Raw genomic sequence first — 27,635 nt, forward strand, 5'->3', positions numbered from 1 at the left:
CATCAGAGGAACAGAAAAATAAAGAAAAAGAATAACAGATTGAGCCATTTCCATCAGAGATTATTGTTGTTATTATTATTATTTATTATTAAAGCGCCATTCATTCCATGGCGCTGTACATATGATAAGGGGTATACATACATACTACAGACAATTGCACTAAGCATGAACAAGACGAGTTACAAACTGGTTCAGAAGGTGAGAGAGCCCTGCCCATGAGGGCTTACAATCTATGAGGTATGGAGGAAGGACACAGTAGGTGAGGGTGAAGCTGGTCACGGCGGTATAGAGGCAGCAGGGTCACTGGTTGTAGACTTGTCTGAAGAGGTGGGTTTTTAGGTTTCTTTTGAAGGATTCCACTGTAGGTAAGAGTCTGATATGTTGGGATAGCGAGTTCCAGAGAATGGGGGATCCATTATTTTAGACAGGGAAAAAAAAGGCCTGCATGCAGGACTTTATTTTTCTGTTTTTCTAATGGATCAGAACAACAGAAAAAATATGGTGATGTGAACTTGCCCTAACTATTTCTAAACCAATAGCATAAACATCCACATCATGACAACACTTTAAAGTCTATAAGTCTGGTAAATACAATATTCACACTGTGCTAAAACATTAATGGTATAATTTCTTTGTAATAAATCTTTTAAAGAAAAATCTTGTTGGAAATTCTTCTCATAAGTATGCTACAATACTACAGTACCCAAAGCTACTGATCTCCAGTGTTCTCACTCACAGGTTTGGCCAATACTTTCCATTTCTATGAAAGTTTTCTGAAGCGAATGTAGTACATTTTGAAGGCTCACAGCAGATTTGGCCATTCATCATCTGGTCGCTTTGTCCTGTCACACATGATCCAGCTCAGCTAGCCATCCAGAGGGTGAAGGTAAAAAGAAAGCTGGGAAGAGTGGTAAATGGGCCTACTCCCACACAAAGCGTCAATGCCAATCCTAAAGCAGCCGAAATCACAACACTTCTTTGGTCTCGAATGATCTTCTTCACGATCTCGCAAAACTATGTGAAAAAGAAAAGTAACAAAAATTAATTTTAAGTATAGGAAAGTAAACAATTTGAAATGATATGTGTGTACATGGAAAGCATCTTTATGAAAAAACTACAGTATTTAAGGGGTTACCCAGGATTTAGATGGCCTAACCTTAAGATATGCTATTAATATTATATCGGTGGGGGTCCAACTCTCAGCACCCCTGCCATTCAGCTGTTTGAAGGGGCCATGGTGTTTTTGGGAGCTCGGTGGTCTCTTCATTCTTTACATTGGTCCATACTGCACACACCATACTTTCCATAGCAGCTGTGCTTGGTATTGTAGTTTTCACTTGAAAAGTACAGTCTGCAGTACAAACCAGTCTAAAATCTGCTATTAACAATAAGGAAGTTGTGGAGCTCACACAAGCAATGCGGCTTTAAACAGGTAATCGGTAGTGTGCCAATATAATATTGATGACATATCCTAAAGATAGGCAACACATTTAAAAACCAGGATAACCCAATTTGTGCACAGTCATATAGTCATTGTATACTATTCCCTGTATTTTTAATTGACTAAACATAAATCAAAGCCAAGAACATCTAAATCAGTGAATACACCTCTATACAAAATAAAGCAAATATTAACAAAATGCAAAGAAATAACAGTGTCGCCCTGTAACTTTACAAATTGTGTCACTTCCTGCAGAAGTTACAATGTTCAAGTTGTTTTTTTTTTTTTTAAAACATAATATAAGCATACAGTAAATATATAAATAAGGGAAAAAAATCTTCCTGGGATGAAATTAGAAAAAAAACAATATTCTGCAATCGTTCGCTTAAAATGACAGGAAAACGTTATTATTCTGGTCGGTATGATTAGAAATACTGAATTCATACACTTTTTGCTGTTTTAATATTAAAAAAACATATTTGAAAAAAAACATCTTTTCATCACCATATACTGACAGACATAGCTTTTTATATTTCCATGTACACAGCTATCACCTACGATGTCTTATCACCACTATACCATAGTATATTATTGCAGTCTATGGGATTTTTACCGACTTCCTGTTAAGCCTGGTTGCAGGCAATTGACTATGGCAGGTCTGGGAACCTTCACAAGGCCACAGGCTGCCATAGCAACTGATCATAGTCCCATGATTTTACAACATGGGCTCCGATTGGAGGACTCCCTCTGTTTACCCACTCGGATGCTGCAGTTGCTATTGACATCAGCATTTTGAGGAGTTATCTCTGATCCCAGTCATTGAGTCCGGGTGTCAGCTGTATTACACAGCTGGCAACTGCCGCATATAGAGCAGGCTTAGCTTGTGAGCCCACTCAATAAATTCTCTGTGCATCAATGATGTACAGTTACTTTGTAGTGCTCATAGGGCGTCATTTATTAAGACATTTTAGACGCCGGTCTTAATAAGCCCCTGTGCTGGTGGTGGATCCGCCGAAGTTATGTAGAGATGCCGGCCTCTACATAACTTCAGCATATCCAACGCTGGTCTAAATGTATATTAGCTTACATTTGGACTTTCTGGCCCGTCCCCTTCCCTGCCCACTTTTTTAGACATGGCGCGAGCGGGGAAAAGTCCCAGATTGTGGGGCAAATAACCTTTGCGCCACAAATATGCCTAATATGGCCGTATTTCTAATCGTAAATGACCCCTATATATTTTATATAAAATGCCAAAAATAACATTGTCACAATGTAAAGGAATAATATAAATATACAAGAATACAAATAATTCTGGCAAAGTAAAGAGAAAATAAATTAATATAGATTAGATGTATATTCCATGTAAGAAATACTACTATACACTTACTTTTTAAGTCACATAATACACATATAACACAGGCATACGTTCCATGTAATAAAACTAAGAAGAAAACCCCTAGTAATCATTTTATTGGACAATTATAGGGAAGTAACACCTTCACAGACTCTTAGCAGATACCATAGGGCCCAGACAGGGTTTTATGTCTGCTGTTACTACAGGAACTATTTAACTATTAGAAGGGTTAAAGGTTATTAACAATTAAAGTGAATTGTTCCAGGCCCATCCACAATGCCAGGTATACGCTACCCAGCAATAAAAGGGAATAAAATCCAGCTTTAAAGGAAAAGAAAAAAGTTACTTTGTAGTTGATATTTCCACTTGTTTTATGTGTAAATGAAATTGCAGCACTGAAGGGGTTGTACTCACACAGCGTAATTATACTGGCCAAATACAGACAAAATCTCATAAAGAATAAATTACAGCACCCATGGATATACAAGTAGATTATGTTGTAACCATATAATTCTGTTATTTCATGTTAGGATGGCTTTATAGATCTTAACAGTACGGTCAGGTTTCTGCATGCAGTTTTGGAAGCCAAAATCAGGAGCGGATCATAAAATGAGAGAAAGTATAAAGGACAGATACAACTTCTCCTTTTTTTTTATATTCACTCCTGGTTTTGGCTTCCAAAACTGAATGCAGAAACCTAATCGTGTGGAACATATTAATACTCTGTGTTGTTGAAGACTGTACACAGTTCTTTTAAGTCCAAATAAAGCAAAATAAAATTGCAGGCTTCATTTCAAGTTAACATTAATAGATAAATGATCAAATTTCTTCATATTTTGTATTATACACTACAACAAATTTGTAAAGCAGTTTACAGACAGCAATGTGTACAATCATATATGAAGTTACCTTATCCGTCTGAAAGCTCATTGGAAACCCGAATCTGCAATAAGTGACAAAGTGCTCGCAGTTGTCCCACAGCAGGCTGTATGATGTGGCCCCCACCAGTTTCTCAGCCCTCTGAGCCACTTCTTCATTAGAAAAAGGTTTTGTCTTGAAACTTTTGTCCATGTGATTAACCATTATACTTCCACCATAGGCAAAGTCCTGCACAGTGTCCACTCTTATACTGGCCACTTTAGCCAGGACACCCAGGATCAGCCTTTTGTTGGTGACGACTTTTCCAATCAGACACTCGTCGTCTGAAATAGCAGGCAAGATATCAGGCATCAGATGGGCAACCTTGTTGTTTCCCAAGTAGATCCCAAAGTGAACAAACAGAGTCCTGGGGACCTCTAACAAGTCTCCTCTCTTCAATGTGCTTAGCTCGATAGCACATCTTGCTCTGACTTTTCTCTTTTCCAGGCTAAATTTCTTTAGGTTTGCAAAAATAAAGATTTTTTCAAAGATGAAGACCATCAGTCCTACCAGAAGGGATTTCATGATGCTCACCTTGAGCACTGCGAGGTATGCATTAACTGCTGAGTTGTCTTTCATGCTAATCTGTAGTTTTTGTTAGGCACATGGGGGAGAATCTCTTGACATCACTGAGAAAAGTCTAAAAGCATTGGTCAAAGCAAATGTAGGAGTCGCCCTTCGTGGCATTCTATTAAAAATGTTAAATATGAGAAAAAAAATACTATAATAATAAAAACTATAAAAATAGTTAAAAGCATTTTAGTAAAATAATTGTTTTAATTTTTTCTACTTAGATATCAAGTAGTATCAGCCAAATAAATATAAAAAATAAAGAAAATTTAAAAAGTAATACAAACTATTGCAGTAAATGCTAATAATCATATACTCAATATTAGTAAAGTTGATACATAATAAAAAAAATTACAATATTTAAAATTATTATACAAGTGTACATTTCATTACAAGTTCAATGTATTTCTTCAATGTTTTTTTTAATAAATAAATGAATAATGTGTTATAAAAAAATAAAATAAAAACTCTTGTTGCATGTCTTTTATTAAGAGCTTCATAAAAGAGATCCAGAAACATATCAGTGGCAGATGTGACTAGAATAACAAGTCTTAAACCTGTCTGATACATCAGTCATACTAGTTATACTAGTTATACTAGTGACAGTATATTAAATAGGTCAATTTAAAAACCCAAATGGTTTACAAGGTGTTACATGTAATTGATTAAAAACAAATAAAAATAATATGCATACTCGTAACGTTTGTTGCAAATATTAAACCAAACATGGAAAATGTCATAAATATTGAACTGTCAGTTATATTTATTGAGTATTAAAAAAAAACTATTGAAAATATAATTAGAAAAAGACCCCTGGCAAGTGAGGACATACTAGTGTGAATGCTAAGTTACAGTGTATATATACTGTATGTTAAAAGTCATATTACAGATTAGTGCTTGACACAATATGACTTTCACAAAAAAGGAAGTAATAGCATTATAGTTAGTGTAGGAAACACTGTCTTTTTGATTGACAATGGATATGCTCTTGTTAAATAGATATGTTTAGTACTACACTAACTATTTAAGTCGTTGCAGTTATACCATCTTCTTAAGTCCATCAAAAAGGAAAGCAAGAAAAATGGAGCAATCCCTTAAAGTGCATTTTGATACATGCTAATCCATTATGTAAATGAATAAACCCCAGGAACAAAGCTCACAAAAGGGCAGCTCTGTCTTGTCAACAAAGCTCCTTATTCGGTAACTAATAACATAAGCAGCCAAGTAAATGCACTACTAACCCACAGGGCTTCAACTTCCCAGAGAGCCTGCAAGTAATGATAGATGGGAAGACACATTCATCTTACCTGAAAAATGACTGGGCCATTGAGGCCTGGAGAAAAGAGAACTTGATCCTTTATCCACTTGTATACAGACAGCTTTTCCCTCGGAGCCTGCCAGCACACTGTCATCAGCCATTAGCCAGGCTTTTTTGTGCTATCTTAACAAGGCACCACAAAAGATTACCTTATAACTCCTACTTGGTAAGAATCTATCCCTACTCCCTGCATAAAACGAGGCAGACAGCATATACCTTTTACTCTGCACTGTGTTTTGTGAATTGACTTGTTTATGGCCCAATTTCCTGACCTTCCAGGTTTCTTTTTGCTATAGTGTATAGTTTTCTTACTCATCAAAGAGAAAAGATGTTTAACTGGATACTTCCTTCCCGGCTGTCTGGCATAGTAAAACAAGCCACAGGTTTAGCTCACAATGGCTCAAAAAAGCTCTATCCCCAATCCCCTTTATGGATTTTTGGGGATCCAAGTGATGTCCTCCTTTCCTCAAGGCTATACAGATTAAAATATAATCATGTTTATTATAGCCACAAGAAATTTAAAATATTGCATACAATAAAAACCCTGTGAGGGACCCCAAATCCATCCGTACATATAAGTGCACACCTAATTCTAAATAAAAATGGTACTCGTACCCAGACAAACCGCAAATAGACCGCTATTATTATGGGATGTGCTGCTTTTTAATATAGTCCTTATTCTCTATTTTATACTCAGATCTTCAAAGTGTAGTCTGTAGATCCATAATGGTTATCCTTGTTAGCTGCAAATGATAACATTCAGCAACTAAAAAAAAAAAATATATATTCTAACGCTGCCCACACAAAATAGAGAAAAATTGTATCTGAAAAATCAGAGAAAATTTTTACTATGATGATTTCCAATGATTTTTTTAGGCTGGTACCCAGATTAAAGGGGTATTCTCCCATTGTCTGATAGGGGTGGGTCCCACCTCTGGGACCCACACCTACAAGGACAACGAAGCTGGGAGAGCTGTGGCTGGAGGACCCTGGGTTTCAAGGGGTTCGTCCACCACCAAGTGCTACTCCCTGCTGCTCCCATACAAGTGAATGGGAGCGGTCCCTGCTCCAATTAATTTCTATGGGGCAGACGGAAATAGCTAAGGCAGCGCTCAGTTATTTTCGGCGGCTCCATTGAAATAAATGGAGGACGGCTGCGCATGCGCAGTGCGCCCTTCATTAATTTCCCTGCTCCGTTCTCGTGGTAGGTGCGGGTCTCAGAGGTGGGACCCGCACCTATCAGACAATAGGGGAACATCCTAGCAATATGCCCCCATTGTATGTGATGGCAAAACCCCTTTAAGCTATTCATACTCTGTAAGATTGGCCTATTATGACACAAGATCTTTGTGGGGCAACTTAACCACCTCCCGTCTGCCCGTTGACTATAAACGTCCGGGAGGTGGATCTCTATCTCTGAATGGATGTTTCTGAACGTCCATTCAGAGATGGCAGCTGGACGCTAATCGTGCAGCTGCAGAGCGGGTTGTCCGCTGTCAGTGACAGCAGGGCAACCCAGAGAGAAGGCAGGGGTAGTTCCAAGATGTTCCTGCCTTCTAGATCGCTGTATACACAGCGCTCAACGAGCGCTGTGGGTACAGCTCAGGAAGCGCTATGCGTCCGGGAGAGTGCAGGAGCTGTCGGGTCTTCTACAATCCTCGATTAGCCCTGCACTGAGGCTGTACAGCGTTGTATAGTGCTGTACAGCCTCTCTGGGGGGTGTATTTACCCTGTAACTGGGGCTACTATGTCAGCCCCAGTTACAGGAGAAATCAATACTGGAAAAAAAAAGTGAAGTTAAGTCTCCCCCAAAGGTCTTGTATGACCTTATAGGGGACGCAAAGTGTAAAATAAAAAATAAAAAAATAAAGTGGTAAAATAAAAAAAAGTTCCACCCAGTCCGATAAACACCATAAAAAATAAAAACTGTGCCAAAAAAGCCATTTTTTGTCACCTAACATCAGATAAAGTGCAACAAGCAAGCGATCAAAAAGGCATATGTCCCCCAAAATAGTACCAATCAAACTGTCACCTCATCCTGCAAAAAATGAGAGCCTAACTAAGACAATCGGTCAAAAAATAAAAAAGCTATGGCTCTCAGACTATGGAGACACTAAAACATAATTTTTTGGCTTCAAAAATGCTATTGTTGTGTAAAACTTAAATAAGAGAAAGCATACATATTAAGTATCGCCACATCCGTTACGATCTGCTCTATAAAAATGTCACATGATCTAACCCCTCAGGTGAACGCTCTAAAAATAAATAAATAAAAACTGTGCTAAAACAACCAATTTTTTGGTCACCTTGCCCCATAAAGTGTTATAATGAATGATCAAAAAATCATATGTGCCCAAAAATGGTACCAATAAAAACGTGAACTCAAAAAACGAACCCCTGCACAAGACGATAAAAAATATATGGCGTTCAGAAAATGGAGACACAAAAACATAATATTTTTTCAAAAATGCTTTAATATGTAAAACTGAAACAAACAAACAAAGTAGACATATTTGATATCATTGCGTCCATAACAACCTGCTCTATAAAAATAGCACATGATCTACCATGTCAGATGAATGTAAAAAATAAAAACAGTGCCATAACAACCATATTTTTGTTACCTTGCCTCACAAAAAACATAATATAGAGCAGGGATGCTCAACCTGTGTCCCTCCAGCTATTGTAAAACTACAACTCCCATCATGCTCTGCTGTAAGCTGATAGGTGAAGGCTGTCTGGGCATGCTGGGAGTTGTAGTTTTGCAACAGCTGGAGGGCCGCAGGTTGGGCATCCGTTATATAGAGCAATTCAAAATCAGATGTACCCCAAAATAGTACCAATAAAACTGGCACCTTATCGCCTAGTTTCCAAAATGGGGTCACTTTTTGGGAGTTTCTACTGTAAGGGTGCATCAGGGGGGCTTTAAATGGGACATGGCATCTAAAAACCAGTTCAGCAAAATCTGCCTTCCAAAAACCATATGGCGCTTCTTTTCTTCTGCGCCCTGCCGTGTGCCCTTACATCAGTTTACGACCACATGTGGGGTGTTTATGTAAACCGCAGAATGAGGGTAATAAATATTGAGTTTTGTTTGGCTGTTAACCCTCGATGTGTTAAAGAAAAAAATGGATTAAAATGGAAAATCTGCCAAAAAAGTGAAATTTAAAAATGTGATCTTTATTTTCCTTTAATTCTTGTAAAGCACTTAAAGGGTTAAAAAAAATCAGTTTTAAGTAACTTGAGTGGTGTAGTTTCTACAATGGGGCCATTTATGGGGGGTATCCACTATGTTAGCCCAACAAAGTGACTTCAGACCTGAACCGATCCTTAACCACCTCCGGACCGCCTAACGCAGGATCGCGTTCCGGAGGTGGCAGCCCTGCGCAGAGTCACGCATATATGCGTCATCTCGCGATGGGCGAGATTTCCTGTGAACGCGCGCACACAGGCGCGCGCGCTCACAGGAACGGAAGGTAAGAGAGTTGATCTCCAGCCTGCCAGCGGCGATCGTTCGCTGGCAGGCTGGAGATGTGTTTTTTTTAACCCCTAACAGGTATATTAGACGCTGTTTTGATAACAGCGTCTAATATACCTGCTACCTGGTCCTCTGGTGGTCCCATTTGTTTGGATCGACCACCAGAGGACACAGGTAGCTCAGTAAAGTCCCACCAAGCACCACTACACTACACTACACCCCCCCCCCCCGTCACTTATTAACCCCTTATTAGCCCCTGATCACCCCATATAGACTCCCTGATCACCCCCCTGTCATTGATCACCCCCCTGTCATTGATTACCCCCCTGTAAAGCTCCATTCAGATGTCCGCATGATTTTTACGGATCCACTGATAGATGGATCGGATCCGCAAAACGCATCCGGACGTCTGAATGAAGCCTTACAGGGGCGTGATCAATGACTGTGGTTATCACCCCATATAGACTCCCTGATCACCCCCCCTGTCATTGATTACCCCCCTGTCATTGATCAACCCCCTGTAAAGCTCCATTCAGACGTCCGCATGATTTTTACGGATGCACTGATAGATGGATCCGATCCGCAAAACGCATCCGGACGTCTGAATGAAGCCTTACAGGGGCATGATCAATGACTGTGGTGATCACCCCATATAGACTCCCTGATCACCCCCCTGTCATTGATCACCCCCCTGTAAAGCTCCATTCAGATGTCCGCATGATTTTTACGGATGCACTGATAGATGGATCCGATCCGCAAAACGCATCCGGACGTCTGAATGAAGCCTTACAGGGGCATGATCAATGACTGTGGTGATCACCCCATATAGACTCCCTGATCACCCCCCTGTAAAGCTCCATTCAGATGTCCGCATGATTTTTACGGATGCACTGATAGATGGATCCGATCCGCAAAAAGCATCCGGACGTCTGAATGAAGCCTTACAGGGGCATGATCAATGACTGTGGTGATCACCCCATATAGACTCCCTGATCACCCCCCTGTCATTGATTACCCCCCTGTAAAGCTCCATTCAGATGTCCGCATGATTTTTACGGATGCACTGATAGATGGATCGGATCCGCAAAACGCATCCGGACGTCTGAATGAAGCCTTACAGGGGAGTGATCAATGACTGTGGTGATCACCCCATATAGACTCCCTGATCACCCCCCTGTCATTGATTACCCCCCTGTAAAGCTCCATTCAGATGTCCGCATGATTTTTACGGATGCACTGATAGATGGATCGGATCCGCAAAACGCATCCGGACGTCTGAATGAAGCCTTACAGGGGCGTGATCAATGACTGTGGTGATCACCCCATATAGACTCCCTGATCACCCCCCTGTCATTGATCAACCCCCTGTCATTGATTACCCCCCTGTAAAGCTCCATTCAGACGTCCGCATGATTTTTACGGATCCACTGATAGATGGATCGGATCCGCAAAACGCATCCGGACGTCTGAATGAAGCCTTACAGGGGCGTGATCAATGACTGTGGTGATCACCCCATATAGACTCCCTGATCACCCCCCCTGTCATTGATCAACCCCCTGTCATTGATCAACCCCCCTGTCATTGATCAACCCCCCTGTCATTGATCACCCCCCTGTCATTGATCACCCCCCTGTCATTGATCCCCCCCCCCTCTGTAAGGCTCCATTCAGATATTTTTTTGGCCCAAGTTAGCAGAATATTTTTTTTTTTTCTTACAAAGTCTCATATTCCACTAACTTGTGTCAAAAAATAAAATCTCACATGAACTCACCATACCCCTCACGGAATCCAAATGCGTAAAATTTTTTAGACATTTATATTCCAGACTTCTTCTCACGCTTTAGGGCCCCTAGAATGCCAGGGCAGTATAAATACCCCACATGTGACCCCATTTCGGAAAGAAGACACCCCCAGGTATTCCGTGAGGGGCATATTGAGTCCATGAAAGATTGAAATTTTTGTCCCAAGTTAGCGGAACGGGAGACTTTGTGAGAAAAAAATTAAAAATATCAATTTCCGCTAACTTGTGCCAAAAAAAAAAAATTTCTATGAACTCGCCATGCCCCTCATTGAATACCTTGGGGTGTCTTCTTTCCAAAATGGGGTCACATGTGGGGTATTTATACTGCCCTGGCATTCTAGGGGCCCCAAAGCGTGAGAAGAAGTCTGGTATCCAAATGTCTAAAAATGCCCTCCTAAAAGGAATTTGGGCACCTTTGCGCATCTAGGCTGCAAAAAAGTGTCACACATCTGGTATCGCCGTACTCAGGAGAAGTTGGGGAATGTGTTTTGGGGTGTCATTTTACATATACCCATGCTGGGTGAGAGAAATATCTTGGTCAAATGCCAACTTTGTATAAAAAAATGGGAAAAGTTGTCTTTTGCCAAGATATTTCTCTCACCCAGCATGGGTATATGTAAAATGACACCCCAAAACACATTCCCCAACTTCTCCTGAATACGGCGATACCACATGTGTGACACTTTTTTGCAGCCTAGGTGGGCAAAGGGGCCCATATTCCAAAGAGCACCTTTAGGATTTCACAGGTCATTTACCTACTTACCACACATTAGGGCCCCTGGAAAATGCCAGGGCAGTATAACTACCCCACAAGTGACCCCATTTTGGAAAGAAGACACCCCAAGGTATTCCGTGAGGGGCATGGCGAGTTCCTAGAATTTTTTATTTTTTGTCACAAGTTAGTGGAAAATGCTTATTTTTTTTTTTTTTTCATACAAAGTCTCATATTCCACTAACTTGTGACAAAAAATAAAAAGTTCCATAAACTCACTATGCCCATCAGCGAATACCTTGGGGTCTCTTCTTTCCAAAATGGGGTCACTTGTGGGGTAGTTATACTGCCCTGGCATTCTAGGGGCCCAAATGTGTGGTAAGGAGTTTGAAATCAAATTCTGTAAAAAATGACCTGTGAAATCCGAAAGGTGCTCTTTTGAATATGGGCCCCTTTGCCCACCTAGGCTGCAAAAAAGTGTCACACATCTGGTATCCCCGTACTCAGGAGAAGTTGAGGAATGTGTTTTGGGGTGTCTTTTTACATATACCCATGCTGGGTGAGATAAATATCTTGGTCAAATGACAACTTTGTATAAAAAAATGGGAAAAGTTGTCTTTTGCCAAGATATTTCTCTCACCCAGCATGGGTATATATAAAATGACACCCCAAAACACATTCCCCACCTTCTCCTGAGTACGGAGATACCAGATGTGTGACACTTTTTTGCAGCCTAGGTGGGCAAAGGGGCCCATATTCCAAAGAGCACCTTTCGGATTTCACAGGTCATTTTTTACAGAATTTGATTTCAAACTCCTTACCACACATTTGGGCCCCTAGAATGCCAGGGCAGTATAACTACCCCACAAGTGACCCCATTTTGGAAAGAAGAGACCCCAAGGTATTCGCTGATGGGCATAGTGAGTTCATAGAACTTTTTATTTTTTGTCACAAGTTAGTGGAATATGAGACTTTGTAAGAAAAAAAAATAAAAAAAAAAAATCATAATTTTCCGCTAACTTGTGACAAAAAATAAAAAGTTCTATGAACTCACTATGCCCATCAGCGAATACCTTAGGGTGTGTACTTTCAGAAATGGGGTCATTTGTGGGGTGTTTGTACTGTCTGGGCATTGTAGAACCTCAGGAAACATGACAGGTGCTCAGAAAGTCAGAGCTGCTTCAAAAAGCGGAAATTCACATTTTTGTACCATAGTTTGTAAACGCTATAACTTTTACCCAAACCATTTTTTTTTTACCCAAACATTTTTTTTTTATCAAAGACATGTAGAACTATAAATTTAGAGCAAAATTTCTATATGGATGTCGTTTTTTTTTGCAAAATTTTACAACTGAAAGTGAAAAATGTCATTTTTTTGCAAAAAAATCGTTAAATTTCGATTAATAACAAAAAAAGTAAAAATGTCAGCAGCAATGAAATACCACCAAATGAAAGCTCTATTAGTGAGAAGAAAAGGAGGTAAAATTCATTTGGGTGGTAAGTTGCATGACCGAGCAATAAATGGTGAAAGTAGTGTAGGTCAGAAGTGTAAAAAGTGGCCTGGTCTTTCAGGGTGTTTAAGCACTGGGGGCTGAGGTGGTTAAAAGGTGGGTTTTGGCAATTTTCTTAAAAATTTTACAAAATGATGCCAACATAAAGTAGACATATGGGGAATGTTAAGTAATAAATATTTTATGAGGTATAACTTTCTGTTTTAAAATTTTGAAAATTGCTTATTTTTCTGGGATTTTTTCATAAATAAAGGTGAAATATATTGACTCAATCTTATGACGATCATGAAGTACATTGTGTCACGAGAAAACAGTCTCTGAATGGCTTGGATAAGTAAAAGCTTTCCAAAGCTATTACCACATAAAGTGACATATGTCACTTTATGTGGGGGCAAATGGCCCGGATGTGAAGTGGTTAACCACCTCAGCCCCCCTAGCTTAAACCCCCTTAATGACCGGACCACTTTTTACAATTCTGCACTACACTACTTTCACGGTTTATTGCCCGGTCATACAACTTACCACCCAAATAAATTTTACCTCCTTTTCTTCTCACAAATACAGCTTTCTTTTGGTGGTATTTGATTGCTGCTAAGATTTTTAGTTTTTCCAATATTAATCAAAATAGGCCGCAATTTTCTCAAAAAAAGTGTATTTTTAACTTTCTCTGGTTAAATTGTTCTAATATAATTACATTTCTATACAAGTTTGTGTCCGAATTTATTGTGCTACATGTCTTTGATAAAAAAAATCCAATAAGTGTATATTTATTGGTTTGCGCAAAAGTTATAGCATTTACAAACTATGGTACAAAAATGTGAATTTCCGCATTTTGAAGCAGCTCTGACTTTCTGAGCACCTGTCATGTTTCTTGAGGTGCTAGAATGCCAGGATAGTATAAATACCCCCCAAATGACCCCATTTTAGAAAGAAGACACCCCAAAGTATTCGCGGAGGGGCATGGTGAGTTCATGTATGATTTAATAAAAAAAAAATTCACAAGTTAGCGGAAAATGACACTTTCTGAGAAAAAAAATAATAATAATAAAGTTTCCATTTCTGCTAACTATTGGCAAAAAAAATAAAAAATCTCCAACAGTCTCACTATGCCCCTCAGTGAATACCTTGGGGTGTCTACTTTCCGAAATGGGGTCATTTGTGGGGTGTGTTTACTGTTCTGCCATTTTGGGCGGGGCTAAATTGTGAGCAACCCTGTAAAGCCTAAAGGTACTCGTTGGACTTTCGGCCCCTTTACGCACCTAGGCTGCAAAAAAGTGTCACACATGTGGTATCGCCGTACTCAGGAGAAGTAGGGCAATGTGTTTTGGGGTGTATTTTTACATATACCCATGTGGGGTGAGAGAAATATCTCTGAAAAATTGACAACTTTGTATAAAACAATTTAAAAAGTTGTCATTTACAGAGATATTTCTCACACACAGCTGCCACTGAGGAAGGGGTAAGAGGTCCCCGAAACGCGTCTGGCGTAACCAGCTGAGAACTTCCACTGGACTAAGAAAAGGCCTTTATAGGGATGATCTATTAAAATCAATCTTACTAAAAATTGGAGCGCTCCAAATAAGAAAAAAAAATTCGGATCCCATTTTCAACACCAAGTTCCTGCGATACCTTGCTGCGAAATACAAACCTGTTTCCTGATACAGACCACGTGACATTCCGGCGTCTGCCTGAATAGCGTGGAGAAACAAACACAGCAGCAACTCTAAGGTCGGGTATGTAATGCCATATCTTGGAACACAAATATTCTTATCCACCTAGAAGCAGGTAAGACCTGTATAGGCGGTGATTATAGTACATACCAGTACTTGTTTTTCCATCATAGACATAAACTAAGGTCTGGACATTTAAACCGCAAACAAACTATAATCAAGCAGTAACTGGTGAACAGTATTCAGGATTGCTTTTCATCCCTTTTAAGAACACCTGCAAGCTGCAAGCCACAATAACAGCTGAATGTACTCTATGCGAACTTTTAAATCAAATATAAAGATTTAGTTCAGTCTCATTAGAAAATTAACCTAATTTATTTTAGGAACTACCTGCATATACGATTTAGCATGTGAGCATGCATATGTTTGTTTGATGTTTTTATGAATTTTTAATAGTTTTATAGTGTCATTACGATAGTTTTTCATTTATTAAATTTGAGTGTGATCACCATAATTATTGTGTATTCATTTGAAGCCACACATACAGAGTGCCAGTCCACAATTTACAAGTAATTCCAATATTTTTCTCTGTACGGGTGATACAGCCATTTGGACTAGAGCACCTGTTCCCTGTCACATAAGAGTGAGCTATTCCTACTACTTTTTTCTCAAACAATTGATTTCTCACACACAGTCTGGGTATATGTAAAATATACCCCTCACGAAATACCTTGGGGTGTCTTCTTTCCAAAATGGGGTCACTTGTGGGGTATTTATACTGCCCTGGTATTTTAGGGGCCCTAAAGCGTGAGAAGTAGTTTAGAATCCAAATGCGTAAAAAATGCCCTGTGAAATCCTAAACGTACTCATTGAAATTTGGGCCCCTTTGCGCACCCAGGCTGCAAAAAAGTGTCACACATGTGGTATGTGGTATCACCGTACTCAGGAGAAGTAGGGCAATGTGTTTTGGGGTGTATTTTTAAATATACCCATGCTGGGTGAGAGAAATATCTCTGTAAATGACAACTTTTCCCATTTTTTCTACAAAGTTGTCAATTTACAGAGATAATTCTCTCACCCAACATGGGTATATGTAAAAAGACACCCCAAAACACATTGCCCTACTTCTCCTGGGTACGGCGATACCACATGTGTGACACTTTTTTGCAGCCAAGATGCGCAATGGGGCCGAAAGGCCAACGAGTACCTTTTAGGAGGGCATTTTTAGGCATTTGGATTCCAGACTTCCTCTCACGCTTTAGGGCCCCTAAAAGGCCAGGGCAGTATAAATACCCCACATGTGACCCCATTTTGGAAAGAAGACACCCCAAGGTATTCCGTGAGGGGCATGGCGAGTTCATGGAAGATTTTTTTTTTTGGCACAAGTTAGCGGAAATTAATTTTTTTTTGTTTTTTCTCACAAAGTCTCCCTTTCCGCTAACTTGTGACAAAAAGTTCAATCTTTCATGGACTCAATATGCCCCTCAGCGAATACCTTGAGGGTCTCCGCAATCATTACATGTATGGCCAGCATTAGGAGTTTCTGCTATTCTCCTTAGGCCTCATGCACACGACCGTTGTTTGGGTCCGCATCCGAGCCGCCGTTTTCGCGGCTCGGATGCGGACCCATTCATTTCAATGGGGCCGCAAAAGATGCGGACAGCACTCCGTGTGCTGTCCGCATCCGTGGCTCCGTTCCGCGGCCCCGCTAAAAAAATATAACATGTCCTATTCTTGTCCGCGCTTTGCGGACAAGAATAGGCATTTATATTGCCGGCATATCGCATCTACAGCCTACCAGCGAATGATCGCCGCTGGCAGGCTGTAGATCAACTCGTCTACCTTGCGATCCTGTGAGCACGCGTTCACAGGAAATCTCGGCTCACGCGATGCGTCCAGGAGGAATAACCCGGCCTCCCTCAGGACGCATCCCTGCGTTAGGCGGTCGGGAGGTGGTTAAAGAGGTTTTCTGGTCCTAAAATCAAAATGCTTTTTAAATGTTCCTAGCACCCCTCTCCATACATACATATGCCCCCAATACCTGTTTTTCATGTCCATGCTTTCTTACCCCTGTCTGGACATCAGACTATCCTGGCAGATCTGTTTATTTTCCTAGTTTCCTGTTTCGTTGAATAGGTAACTTTATTGATATAGCCTGGCTGCACTGCAGATTGATGCGTCACAGGCTAGCCCCGCCCCTACAGTTCAGTCTGCAGGAGCTCCTTCCACTACATGTGGCCATGTTACAGCCAGCCATAAATCCTGCAAGTTCTTTTCTCACTCAGTGTCTAAATCCCATCACTGACAGTCCACAGGCTCTTCCCTCCCCATCTCCAGAGCAATTAATAGCTTGAATCAGCAAGCACAACAAATCACATGTGTACCTAATCCTATTATGTATGACACAGCCTGCTGTACCTGCTGCACAGGTGGTGGTGTGAGATACTGCCTGCTAAGCTGTGTATCTAATCCCATCTTGTACTATACTGTCTGTTGTGGTGTGTATCTAATTCTATATTGTATGATACTGTCTGCTGTGCCTCTATATCTAAATCTATCATCTGCAATACAGTCTACTGTTGCTGTATCAAAGACTGTCATGTGTGATGCTGCCTGCTGAGCTGTGTATCTAATCTTATGTTGTATGATTCGGCCTGCTGAGCTGTGTATCTTATCTTATCTTGTATGATATTGCCTGCTGAGCTGTGTATCTAATCATATCTTGTACAATCTGTTCTGCTGAGCTGTGTATCTAATCCTATCTTCTATGATCCTGCCTGCTGAACTGTGTATGTAATCCTATCTTGTATGATACTGCTTGCTAGAGTGTGTATCTAAAGCTTCGTGCACACGGCCGTATCTGTTTTGCGGCCTGCAAGTTGCCGATCCGCTAAATAAGGATACTTAAGGGTACTTTCACATAACAGTGACATCCACAGTGCCCCCAAATGCCATCTACACTGTCCCCCCATGTGCTATCCCAAGTACCCCCCCAGTGACATCCACAGTACCCCCATGTGCTATCCACAGTGCCCCCCCAGTGACATCCACAGTGTCCTCAAATGCCATCCACAGTGCCCCCCAATGACATCCACGGTGCCGCATTACAGAGCCCAGCACAAGCTTCTCACAGAAGGCTCCTGAGCAGCAGTGAACGGTGCTGTCAGCTATGACTGCCTGTTCATTTCAGCTCTGTAAAACACCAGCTTCAGACTGAAGCCTTCAGCTGATTACTGACATCAGCGATGACGTCCAGTGAGGAGTTCCTGGTGCCTTTCGAGTGTGCGGGAGTGGGAAATAAAGATGGCTGGCCCATCAGTGCATGAGGCGGTGATGTCAGTAATGAGAAGACGGCGAGGCACAGGAAGCGCTCAAAACGCCGAAGCTGTGGTCACATGACAGTGAAGAGGTTCCACATGTTAGATGCAGGGCTCATTTTTCAGGTTAGGGCTGGAGAACCCCTTTAACATACAGTGGATATAAAAAGTCTACTCTTCTTCATTTACCCCCGGCAACCTTCACATCCCCTGACTCTAACTGTTCTTCATTCACCCCCCCCCCCCCCCAACCTTCAGCAGTATTCTTCTAAACCTGATCCATCATCAAATATCCACGCCCCATGCACTCAGAGGCACTACAGATATCAGCTGGAGACTGCCTCATGCTGCCTTATATCTATTGTGTTAAGAAGGCTGAACCATTGCATAAATGAAGTACTTGCTACCTTTTGTGTCACACTTATCTCCTCATAGATGCAAGCAGGGCCCTCATTCCTCTTGTTTTATTTGTGAACTTGTTTGTTGCTATGTTATATATGATTTTGTACATGAACCACCTGATTATAAAGAGCTGCGGAATATGATGGTGCTATATAAAGATTATTATTATACTATATCCCCTTATGGAGGGTGCCCAATCGGCGTGAGGAGTCTTATAGGTCCATGGAACAAAGCACAGTTTGCAGGAATCTATGATCTGCAACTACTCTAGGGAATAGAACAGCCACCACAACAGCAGTCACCCTCCCACCCTAATGAATTCTTTCTAGGTAGTATCTCTTGGGATCAGAATCAGATATATTCTTTCAGGCTCATCCAAGTTCAACAGATACTAAAGGTCCATTACGTGGGTCAATGATCAGGGCAATTACTACAAGGCGGTGTTCCGCTGGTGTAAAAAAATAGTTTCTGGGCAGCAGACTGTTTTGTCCAAACCGCTACCCAGCAACAATCAATGTCTATGGGGTCAAGCTATCACTCTAACAATCGTTTGTCCCCACACAGCAGGGATGATTGCTGCATGTAAATGCAGCTCTCACCTCCTGTAATGACCAGGCAATTATCAGTAATGAACAGTTTGCTCCTGATAATTGCATGCTGTGTTGGCCCGTGTAAAGGGGCCTTAAATATATTTTTTAATTAAAAGGTAACATCTGTTGCAACTTATCCTGTTTATTTATTTTTTTACTTCAGATTTTCTCCAGAACATGGTTATCTTCTGTTTTACCCCTGACTTCTTGAGGACATTTAACATGGGCCAACCCAACAGGCAATTATAAGGAATGATCTGGTAGTTCCCAATAACTCCTGACGAAGCGAAGGCGAAACGTGCGTCGAGGTGTGTTCTTGGACCCCTTGCACCATGCTCCCTCAAACACGTCCACAGGTTGGTTATTGTCCTGACCTCGGTTTTTGTTATATTTATTTGATTTTTTTCTTTATGTTTCTCCTGGTCCTACAGCGTCTTAGGGGTGGTTAACCCTTTGAAGTAGGTATGTTACTTCATACCCTCTGTAGCATTAGGTTTGCTATGTAAATTTGATATCATTATTTCCTGATATTATTTGGATTGGTACAGGCTTACCTACCATTTTGTTATGTACATGTATTTTCATCTTTTGTGGGAGCTATGAGGGTGCTTTGAGATCCATACTTAGTACTGACCCCTGATATATTTATACATGGTTATTAGATCTTCCCTCAGTTGTCTTTTTTCTAAACTGAATAAGCCTAATTTTGATAATTTCTGGGTACTGTAGTCGACCCGTTCCAGTTATTACTTTAGCTGCCCTCCTCTGAACCCTCTCCAGCTCTGCTATGTCTGCCTTGTACACAGGAGCCTAGAACTGTACACAGTACTCCATGTGTGGTCTGACTAGTGATTTGCAAAGTGTCAGGACTATGTTCACATCACGGGCATATATGCCCCTTTTGATGCACCCCGTAATCTTATTGGCCTTGGCAGAAGCTCCCTGACACTGGTTTCTACAGTTAACTTTGCTGTCCACTAAAATTCCTAAGTCCTTTTCCATGTCAGTGTTACCCAGTGTTTTACCATTTAGTATGAACTGGTGACATGTATTTTCCTTCCCATGTGGATAACCTTACATTTGTCAGTGTTAAACCTTATCTGCCACTTCTCTGTCCAAGCCTCCAATCTATCCAGATCCATTTGTCCAGTATATGCAGGTGCCAGAGTGTAATGTGTAGTGAGGGCCCATCCCCAGCACCCTCTAGGCAGCTCTTAAATTGGAGGCACCTAGTCCTGTTCACATTCTAGAACAGATTGCTGGCCGCAATTTTAAATAATTTCTATAGAACCCCTTTAAAGGTGTTGTGTCACTTCAGCAAATGGCATTTATTATGTAGAGTAAGTTAATACAAGCCACGTAGTAATGTATTGTCATTATCCATATTACTTCCTTTGCTGGCTGGATTCATTTTTCCACCACATTAGTTAGTTTCCATGGTTACCGCCACCCTGCAATCCATCCATGCTTGCATACTATAGGAAAAAGCGTATAGGCCTCTCTGGTGGCCGGGACTGTGGGAGTGCACATAGGCTAATATTTTTTCATATAGTGTGAAAGCACATCCACTGCTGCTTTTTTTTAATTACCCCCACCGCATCCACTGAGAGCTTTATTTACCTGCTCCCTGCTGTCCCGTGGTTCCTAAGATATCTTCACTGGACTTTTATCCCCATCTGTAAACGTATTGAAAGGACAGGGTCATGTGCACTGCTGCAACCAATGACTGGCCGCAGTGGTGACATGTCCCCGAGCGGCATGTGACCCAGCAGTGATGTGCCGCTTGGGGACATGTCACCGCTGAGGCCACTCACTGGCTGTAGCAATGCTCATGACCTTGTCTGTATAGGATGTTTAGATGTGAGGACTGGTAGTCCCTTCTCACAGGTCCTGCAAGGTTATAGGGGACAATTTAAAAAAAAATGGAAAATACCTTTAGGTACATTTTATTTTCCATGAAGTTTGGAATAATTACATTAAGTGGAATTTTGTATTTAGGAACTCTAAGGGCTCTTTCACACCTGCGTTCTTGTCTTCCGGCATAGAGTTCCGTCGTCGGGGCTCTATGCCGGAAGAATCCTGATCAGGATTATCCTAATGCATTCTGAATGGAGAGTAATCCGTTCAGGATGCATCAGGATGTCTTCAGTTCCGGAACGGAACGTTTTTTGGCCGGAGAAAATACCGCAGCATGCTGCGCTTTTTGCTCCGGCCAAAAATCCTGAAGACTTGCCGCAAGGGCGGATCCGGGATCAATGCCCATTGAAAAGCATTGATCCGGATCCGGCCTTAAGCTAAACGTCGTTTCGGTGCATTGCCGGACCCGACATTTAGCTTTTTCAGAGTGGTTACCATGGCTGCCGGGACGCTAAAGTCCTGACAGCCATGGTAAGTGTAGCGGGGAGCGGGGGAGCAGTGTACTTACCGTCCGTGCGGCTCCCCGGGCGCTCCAGAGTGACGTCAGGGCGCCCCAAGCGCATGGATCACGTGATCACATGGATCACGTCATCCATGCGCATGGGGCGCTCTGACGTCATTCTGGAGCGCCCTGGGAGCCGCACGGACTGTAAGTATACCGCTCCCCCGCTCCCCACTACTACTATGGCAACCAGGACTTTAATAGCGTCCTGGGTGCCATAGTAACACTGAAAGCATTTGGAAGACGGTTCCGTCTTCAAATGCTTTCAGTACACTTGCGTTGTTACGGATCCGGCAGGCACCTCCGGCAACGGAAGTGCATGCCGGATCCCAACAACGCAAGTGTGAAAGAGGCCTAATGCTGCCCAAAACTCAGGTATAATAGCCCCATAATTGTTGCCAGTTCTAGATCTCAGTGACCAATAAAGTAATTTTCAGTGAGTAACAGCTCTGGGAATGAAAACAGTTGATCCTTATTGTCCCCATTAGCTGTGTAAGTTCTCTCAGGAGATCCTGTGGACCCTGAAAGGGCTCTACTGTTAACCCGAATTGTAATTTTCTCTCAACTACCATTGTACAGTATGTATTACAGGAAACTATGTTTTTTTATGGCCATACTGGATACACTAGTACCAGCCAAGATATTCTCTCCTCTTCTATTTTCTTAAACGTCTATGGTATCAGTGTGGGTGTGCTTCGCAAGGTCTGCCAATATTCTCACCACAAATTTCTGGGTCTCACAATATTGTCTCTGATGCAAAGAAGTCTAGTCTCTCTGTTCCTACTGTTGATCAATAGCGTCAATTTTTTTCTCAAAATTGTGTCTGTTATGTTATTCTTTTTGGCCGGGCATCTACTGTGCCTTCAGGTCTATTTTCAGATCGAAAGCCCATGCCCAGAACTGGACAGCTTTTGCACATAGGGGCAAATTTATTAAGACCGGCATTTAGACGCCAGTCTTAATAAAAGCACTAACCCTGGCGGTGGATCGGCTGAAGTTATGAAGAGGCGCAGGTGTAACATCACTCCGCCGCCCAGCTACAGCCAGCTAAGCAGCCTGAATCCTGAGGTGCCCCATGAAATTACCGCATTTGCCCAGACGGCCTGGGAGGACAAGTCGGCCATTGAAGAATGGGTTAAACAAGTTCTTGATACACCCCAGTCAGGAGACCCCAAGTTGACCAGGAGAATCGGCACGGTTTTATGTGGAGAGAGGTGTAGGGTTCCTCCAAGACAATTACTCCGGGACTGAAGTGTTTGTAGGCCGCCGGTCCGTAAAGAGACACTATTTGCCCCAGGAGAGGCACAATCTGTATGTGGGGGATCAAGTGGAGTATACCCCCATGCGGTCTATGCAAGGACTGTTTGCAGCTGGAGTCACCCTGCTGCAGAAACCACTCTCCCCTGCCGTCACCCCAGAGACCTGGCAGGAGGATCCAGGCTCTGCGGCCAGGACCAGGTGCCTTCAGGAAACCCTGGATGGCCGCCTGCTCTTCAAGGAGAAGATTCAACCAGCCCCTACTCCTTTAATACCGGACTTGTCACCGCCACCAACCCTGAGGGTGGGACAAATCAATAATAGCGTATTAACGTTTAATCCTAAGGTGCAGCCGTGTTTTATGCCTCCCTATACACTCCCTTGGAAGCAGCCTCAACAAACTGCTCCAGGCCTTCCTGAGCCTTTGCAGCCAGAGATTCTGCCCCTTCCCGCACTGGCTGTGGATTCCGGTCTGTGGCAAGCTGCAGCCACGTTCTCCAGGTTGGCGGTACATTATCCCTACTGTCACCGGTAGAGGGCGGTGGCGCACCACCACCAACACTACTCTGAGCTACCAGCAGAGGCTAGAGCAACCTCTAATGCACTTTAGCAGCTCTAGTAGCGATGAGGAGCTGGACACCTACCTGTAAGGTGTCCCCATCATGAAGAAAAATCAACAGTGACATTGTTTGGGAGCCACGCAATGGACTGATTACCTGACGGGTGAGGACCTGTTGGCATTGTTGTGTGCTTTTAACCATTTTGTTCCAGGTTGCCATTGTTTGTCCTCATCCAGATGGTCATGTCAGTAAGGACTCCCCCCATCAGCACTTAACCCCTCATATCCAAGTTAACCATGTTATCCCCTTTCTCAGGTTACTTGATAGCCTGTTGCTGCTATTTTATAACACTTTTAACCCTTTGGATTACAATTAACTTTTGCCCTGTGGATTGCAAAGGACTTTTATCAGTTTCCAGAGGATTCTGCAACTTCAAGCACTTCCAGGAATACGGACTCAAGTTATTGTTGAGCCTATCCTTGCACTTATAAAATTTGCACTACTTTTATATCAAATGTTTGCAACATAAAAGCTTGCACTCAATCCTCATGCTATTTAACATTTTGCACTAATGTACCTGTTTACTGTTATGTAACGTTCAAGATATCCTGCCCATTGTGTGTATTATCCATCCAGATGCCACAATGTGAATTTATGCACTGTTTGAAATGATTGCACTTAACCATTGCACTTAACAAAAAATGTCGCAATTTACTTAAAGTGTGCCTTTTCACAGCTCTTGTTCTCTCCCCCTTCATACGGACTGTCATCATAGGGATGTTGTACACCAATGGCCTACACCCGGTGATGTATACCCATAGGTACCCAGGGTAGGACCAAATGGTAAGTCCTGACAGGTCTAGTTACATTGGTACCCCTGCTGCTTCGGGAATCGTTAGAAGCCCTAGGCTGCTCCTTCCCGCTTGTTAAATGTTCCGGATTGTTCCCATCCGGAGGTGTCTTATTTCCAGGAGATCCATGGGAACGTACTGCCCTCCTCCTGTGACATTGCCAAAAGACACGGAGACGATAAATACCTCCCCTTCTGAGCCTTTTTGCCTAAGGTAAGGCGCCTCAAACCTTAGAGCCATATCTAGCTTCCTCTTAGTCATCATAGTGATCGTGGTATAAGCCAAATTTCTTCAGGCTATGATGCAGGGAAGGGAATACAGGATAAAGCCACCCTTCTATTTGCGGGCTTTGCATTACCCAATGGTGGGATTACGGAGTAAAGACACCCCCATACTTTCTTGGTGGACAATATACGAAGTCAGTCAGTAAAATTTGCTTTGTGCAGTAATAGGTTACCTGGTTATACCAAGATAAGGAAACTGTGTGTTGGACACCTTATGCTAGTGGGCAGGAACCTCGAGGAAACCGTTATGTGTTTTGTCTATGTATGTCATTATATGTATATACATGCAGCACTTTGTATTTTATTGGGTACCCAGAGCTAATTCCTCAACCGTCTACCATGCGCCGAGGACGGCTTCACTTAAAGTAACGGGGGTATGTAACATCCCAGAGTATGTCACTAAAACTCTTTCACCCTGCTTCATAATGTTAGGTGTACAAGTGTATTTTCACCTTATGTAATCTAACCGTGCATTACCAATGTATGTATTTCTATGCCTTTATTTTATATATTTGCTGTAATTCCTAATGTACACCAGCAGGTGGCAGCAATATGTAGGCAGAACATAGTTAGTTAATAGATCTAGACTGGAATAGACCATTCCAGGCTAGCTCCCCCCTATCTGAGGAGGAGTGGAATGTTCCCACATCCTACTTCAGAGGAGGAAAGAAAGTTCTAGGCAATGTACCAGCCACCCCCTGTTGGGGTAGGCTGTGTGGATAGGAGCTCCCAGAAACAGGGACCCCAACCAAGGATCCAAGCCTCTTCTGAGGCCCAAGATCAACCTTCCCGGCCTGAGTCCCTTACCTCAGCTGGTAGACCAAGGAAGCAGCCATCTACAGAACTATCAGATCTCCAGGAAGCCACCATCATACCCTGCGAGCAGTCCTGTAAGTAAAGATTCCAAGACAAGGAGAAGATAAGTACCTCCACAGCTAGTCAGACCCAAACCAAGCAGACCTCAGACAGAGCAGAAGATAGATACCTGCCAGATCAATAGGCGTATGTACCAGATGCAGAATAGATATAAATTCCTGCCACATATTGCCAATACCTGCTGGGATTTTAGACTAAAGCTGTATTCTTGTATGGATCAAAAGCTGCATATCATAACACCAAGTAAAGACAAGTTGGACCCTATTATCTGTGTGGAATTCCATCATTCATCCATTACTCCTATTAACAGCACTCAATTTGTTGCATGTGAGCCGGGATACAGGAGTCCAGTCGTATCACAGGTAGGAGACACCGTTGACAGGCCTCTCCATAACTTCTTCGCATCCAGCACCAGTTCTAAATTTAAGACAGCTTCCGAACTGTCTTACATTTAGACATTTTTCTATGCCTGAAACAGTTGTAGAAAATGATGTAAGAGACTGCCGGCCCATCTCCATCCACCCCACGCCCACAATTTTAGACTTGGCATGAGCGGGGCGAAGTCACAGATAATGACACAACTAACCATTGCGCTGCTATGTGCGCCTGAAATACGCCTAGTATAGGAGTATTTCAGCATGATAAATGACCCCCATAGTTTGGTGGATATGATACCTCCTTTTTTATTTACAAATTACACTACTGTCTTGTTGCATGTGAATTAGAATAGACCAGCGTTATGTATTCTCTTTACAAGAGCTTGACAAGCAATTCTTCCTGTGGAATGTAATGAAAATGTTCCCCATCCTAGGGGAGATGCACCCATAGTTACTGACAAGTCTAGTGGGGGAGGCAAGATGGGAGATAGAATGGAAAATAGATGTTTTAATTGCTTCTAAATTGTTCCATAGGTGTCCTTCCCAGAGAAGACCTTCTAACTAGAACTGCATGTTTTGACATAAGGTAGGAGCTGTTTCCTGATTATCCTTGCTAGATCTCTTAAAGGGAGTCTGTCACCACATTTGGGCATATTAGACCGATCAAATAGGGTTATATGATCAACCCAGAACTTAAAAACGGTACCTTTGTTGTAGAAAACTGACTTTTCTTTTAGCCGAAAATGAACTTATAAGGTTATGTTAATGAGCCCTCTCAAGTGCCCAGGGCGGTCTCTCAATCCTCCGAGCCCCAGGCAGCACCTCCTAAACGGCTCATAACCCCATCCTCCGTGTGCCTCTGCCCGCCCGTTTACTCCCCTCCCCTGTCCTTTTCCACTGCGGCTGTGCGGTCCAAATCGTAGCGGGCGCATGCGCAGTCCGCTCCTGGCAGGGCATCGCGATACCTACTGCCCATGCGCCCGCTACGATTTGGACCGCACAGCCGCAGTGGAAAAGGACAGGGGAGGGGAGTAAACGGGCGGACAGAGGCGCACGGAGGGCGGGGTTATGAGCCGTTTAGGAGGTGCTGCCTGGGGCTCGGAGGATTGAGAGACCGCCCTGGGCACTTGAGAGGGCTCATTAACATAACCTTATAAGTTCATTTTCGGCTAAAAGAAAAGTCAGTTTTCTACAACAAAGGTACCGTTTTTAAGTTCTGGGTGGATCATATAACCCTATTTGATCGGTCTAATATGCCCAAATGTGGTGACAGACTCCCTTTAAGGATATTACTATTATATCCAATTTTACTTTCTTTTTTTTTAACTCCTCCCGCTTTTCCTCTGGTTCTAGGTGAAATAAAGCTCACAGATCTGGTTTCCTGATTGGAAATATGTTATTTAGTCATCCCTTATGTTTCAGATTTGCTGTGGAAATTTTCCCCATTACCAAAACCTGCTCTAAAACTGCATCCAGGTTGTCCTTAAAGGGGTTCCCCGGGAATTAAGAAAATGAAAATACTTAAAGGGCTTCTGTCACCCCACAAGTCTTTTTTTTTTTTGGATAGTTACATTCCTTATAGCGCGATATAGGAGAATATAATCTTGTCACTTACTTTCATGCGGCCGTTTCTTTAGAAAACGAAGTTTTATAATATGTAAATCCGGTCTCTACCAGCAAGTAGGGCGTCTACTTGCTGGTAGCCGCAGCAGAAAACCGCCCCCTCGCCATGTTGATTGACAGGGCCAGCCGTGATCTCCTCCTCCGGCCGGCCCTGTCAGTATTTCAAAAATCGCGCGCCTCTGTTCATTCGGCGCAGGCGCTCTGAGATGAGGAGGCTCGTCTCCTCAGAACTCCCTCAGTGCGCCTGCGCCGATGACGTCTTCTCTTTCGGTGATGTCATCGGAGCAGGCGCACTGAGGGAGTTC

The 27,635-nt window shown here is 42.4% G+C and overlaps 1 protein-coding gene and 1 long non-coding RNA gene across 3 annotated transcripts in view; one reads left to right on the top strand and one right to left on the bottom strand.

Annotated features, from left to right (window-relative positions):
* Window positions 1-388: 388 nt before the first annotated feature.
* The window catches only part of LOC120990060 (lecithin retinol acyltransferase-like), a 52,874-nt gene continuing 25,627 nt past the window's right edge, over window positions 389-27,635 (bottom strand). Inside the window, exons 1-2 of one of the 2 annotated variants that reach the window (XM_040418570.1) lie at window positions 3,705-4,238; window positions 389-1,014 (exon numbers count right to left, since the gene is read on the bottom strand). In XM_040418570.1, the coding sequence (XP_040274504.1) occupies window positions 862-1,014; window positions 3,705-4,238 (687 nt within the window). In that variant the 3' untranslated portion in view covers window positions 389-861. Of the gene's footprint in view, window positions 1,015-3,704; window positions 4,239-27,635 lie in introns of those variants that run through there. The other variant, XM_040418571.1, reaches the window with a different exon arrangement.
* The window catches only part of LOC120990062, a 37,443-nt gene continuing 29,054 nt past the window's right edge, over window positions 19,247-27,635 (top strand). The window contains exons 1-2 of the long non-coding RNA XR_005776364.1: window positions 19,247-19,439; window positions 26,242-26,293. This is a non-coding gene — a long non-coding RNA (uncharacterized LOC120990062). The remainder of the gene's footprint in view (window positions 19,440-26,241; window positions 26,294-27,635) is intronic.

This window comes from Bufo bufo, chromosome 2, assembly GCF_905171765.1.
Source record: "Bufo bufo chromosome 2, aBufBuf1.1, whole genome shotgun sequence".
In the NCBI taxonomy this organism is placed as follows: domain Eukaryota; kingdom Metazoa; phylum Chordata; class Amphibia; order Anura; family Bufonidae; genus Bufo; species Bufo bufo.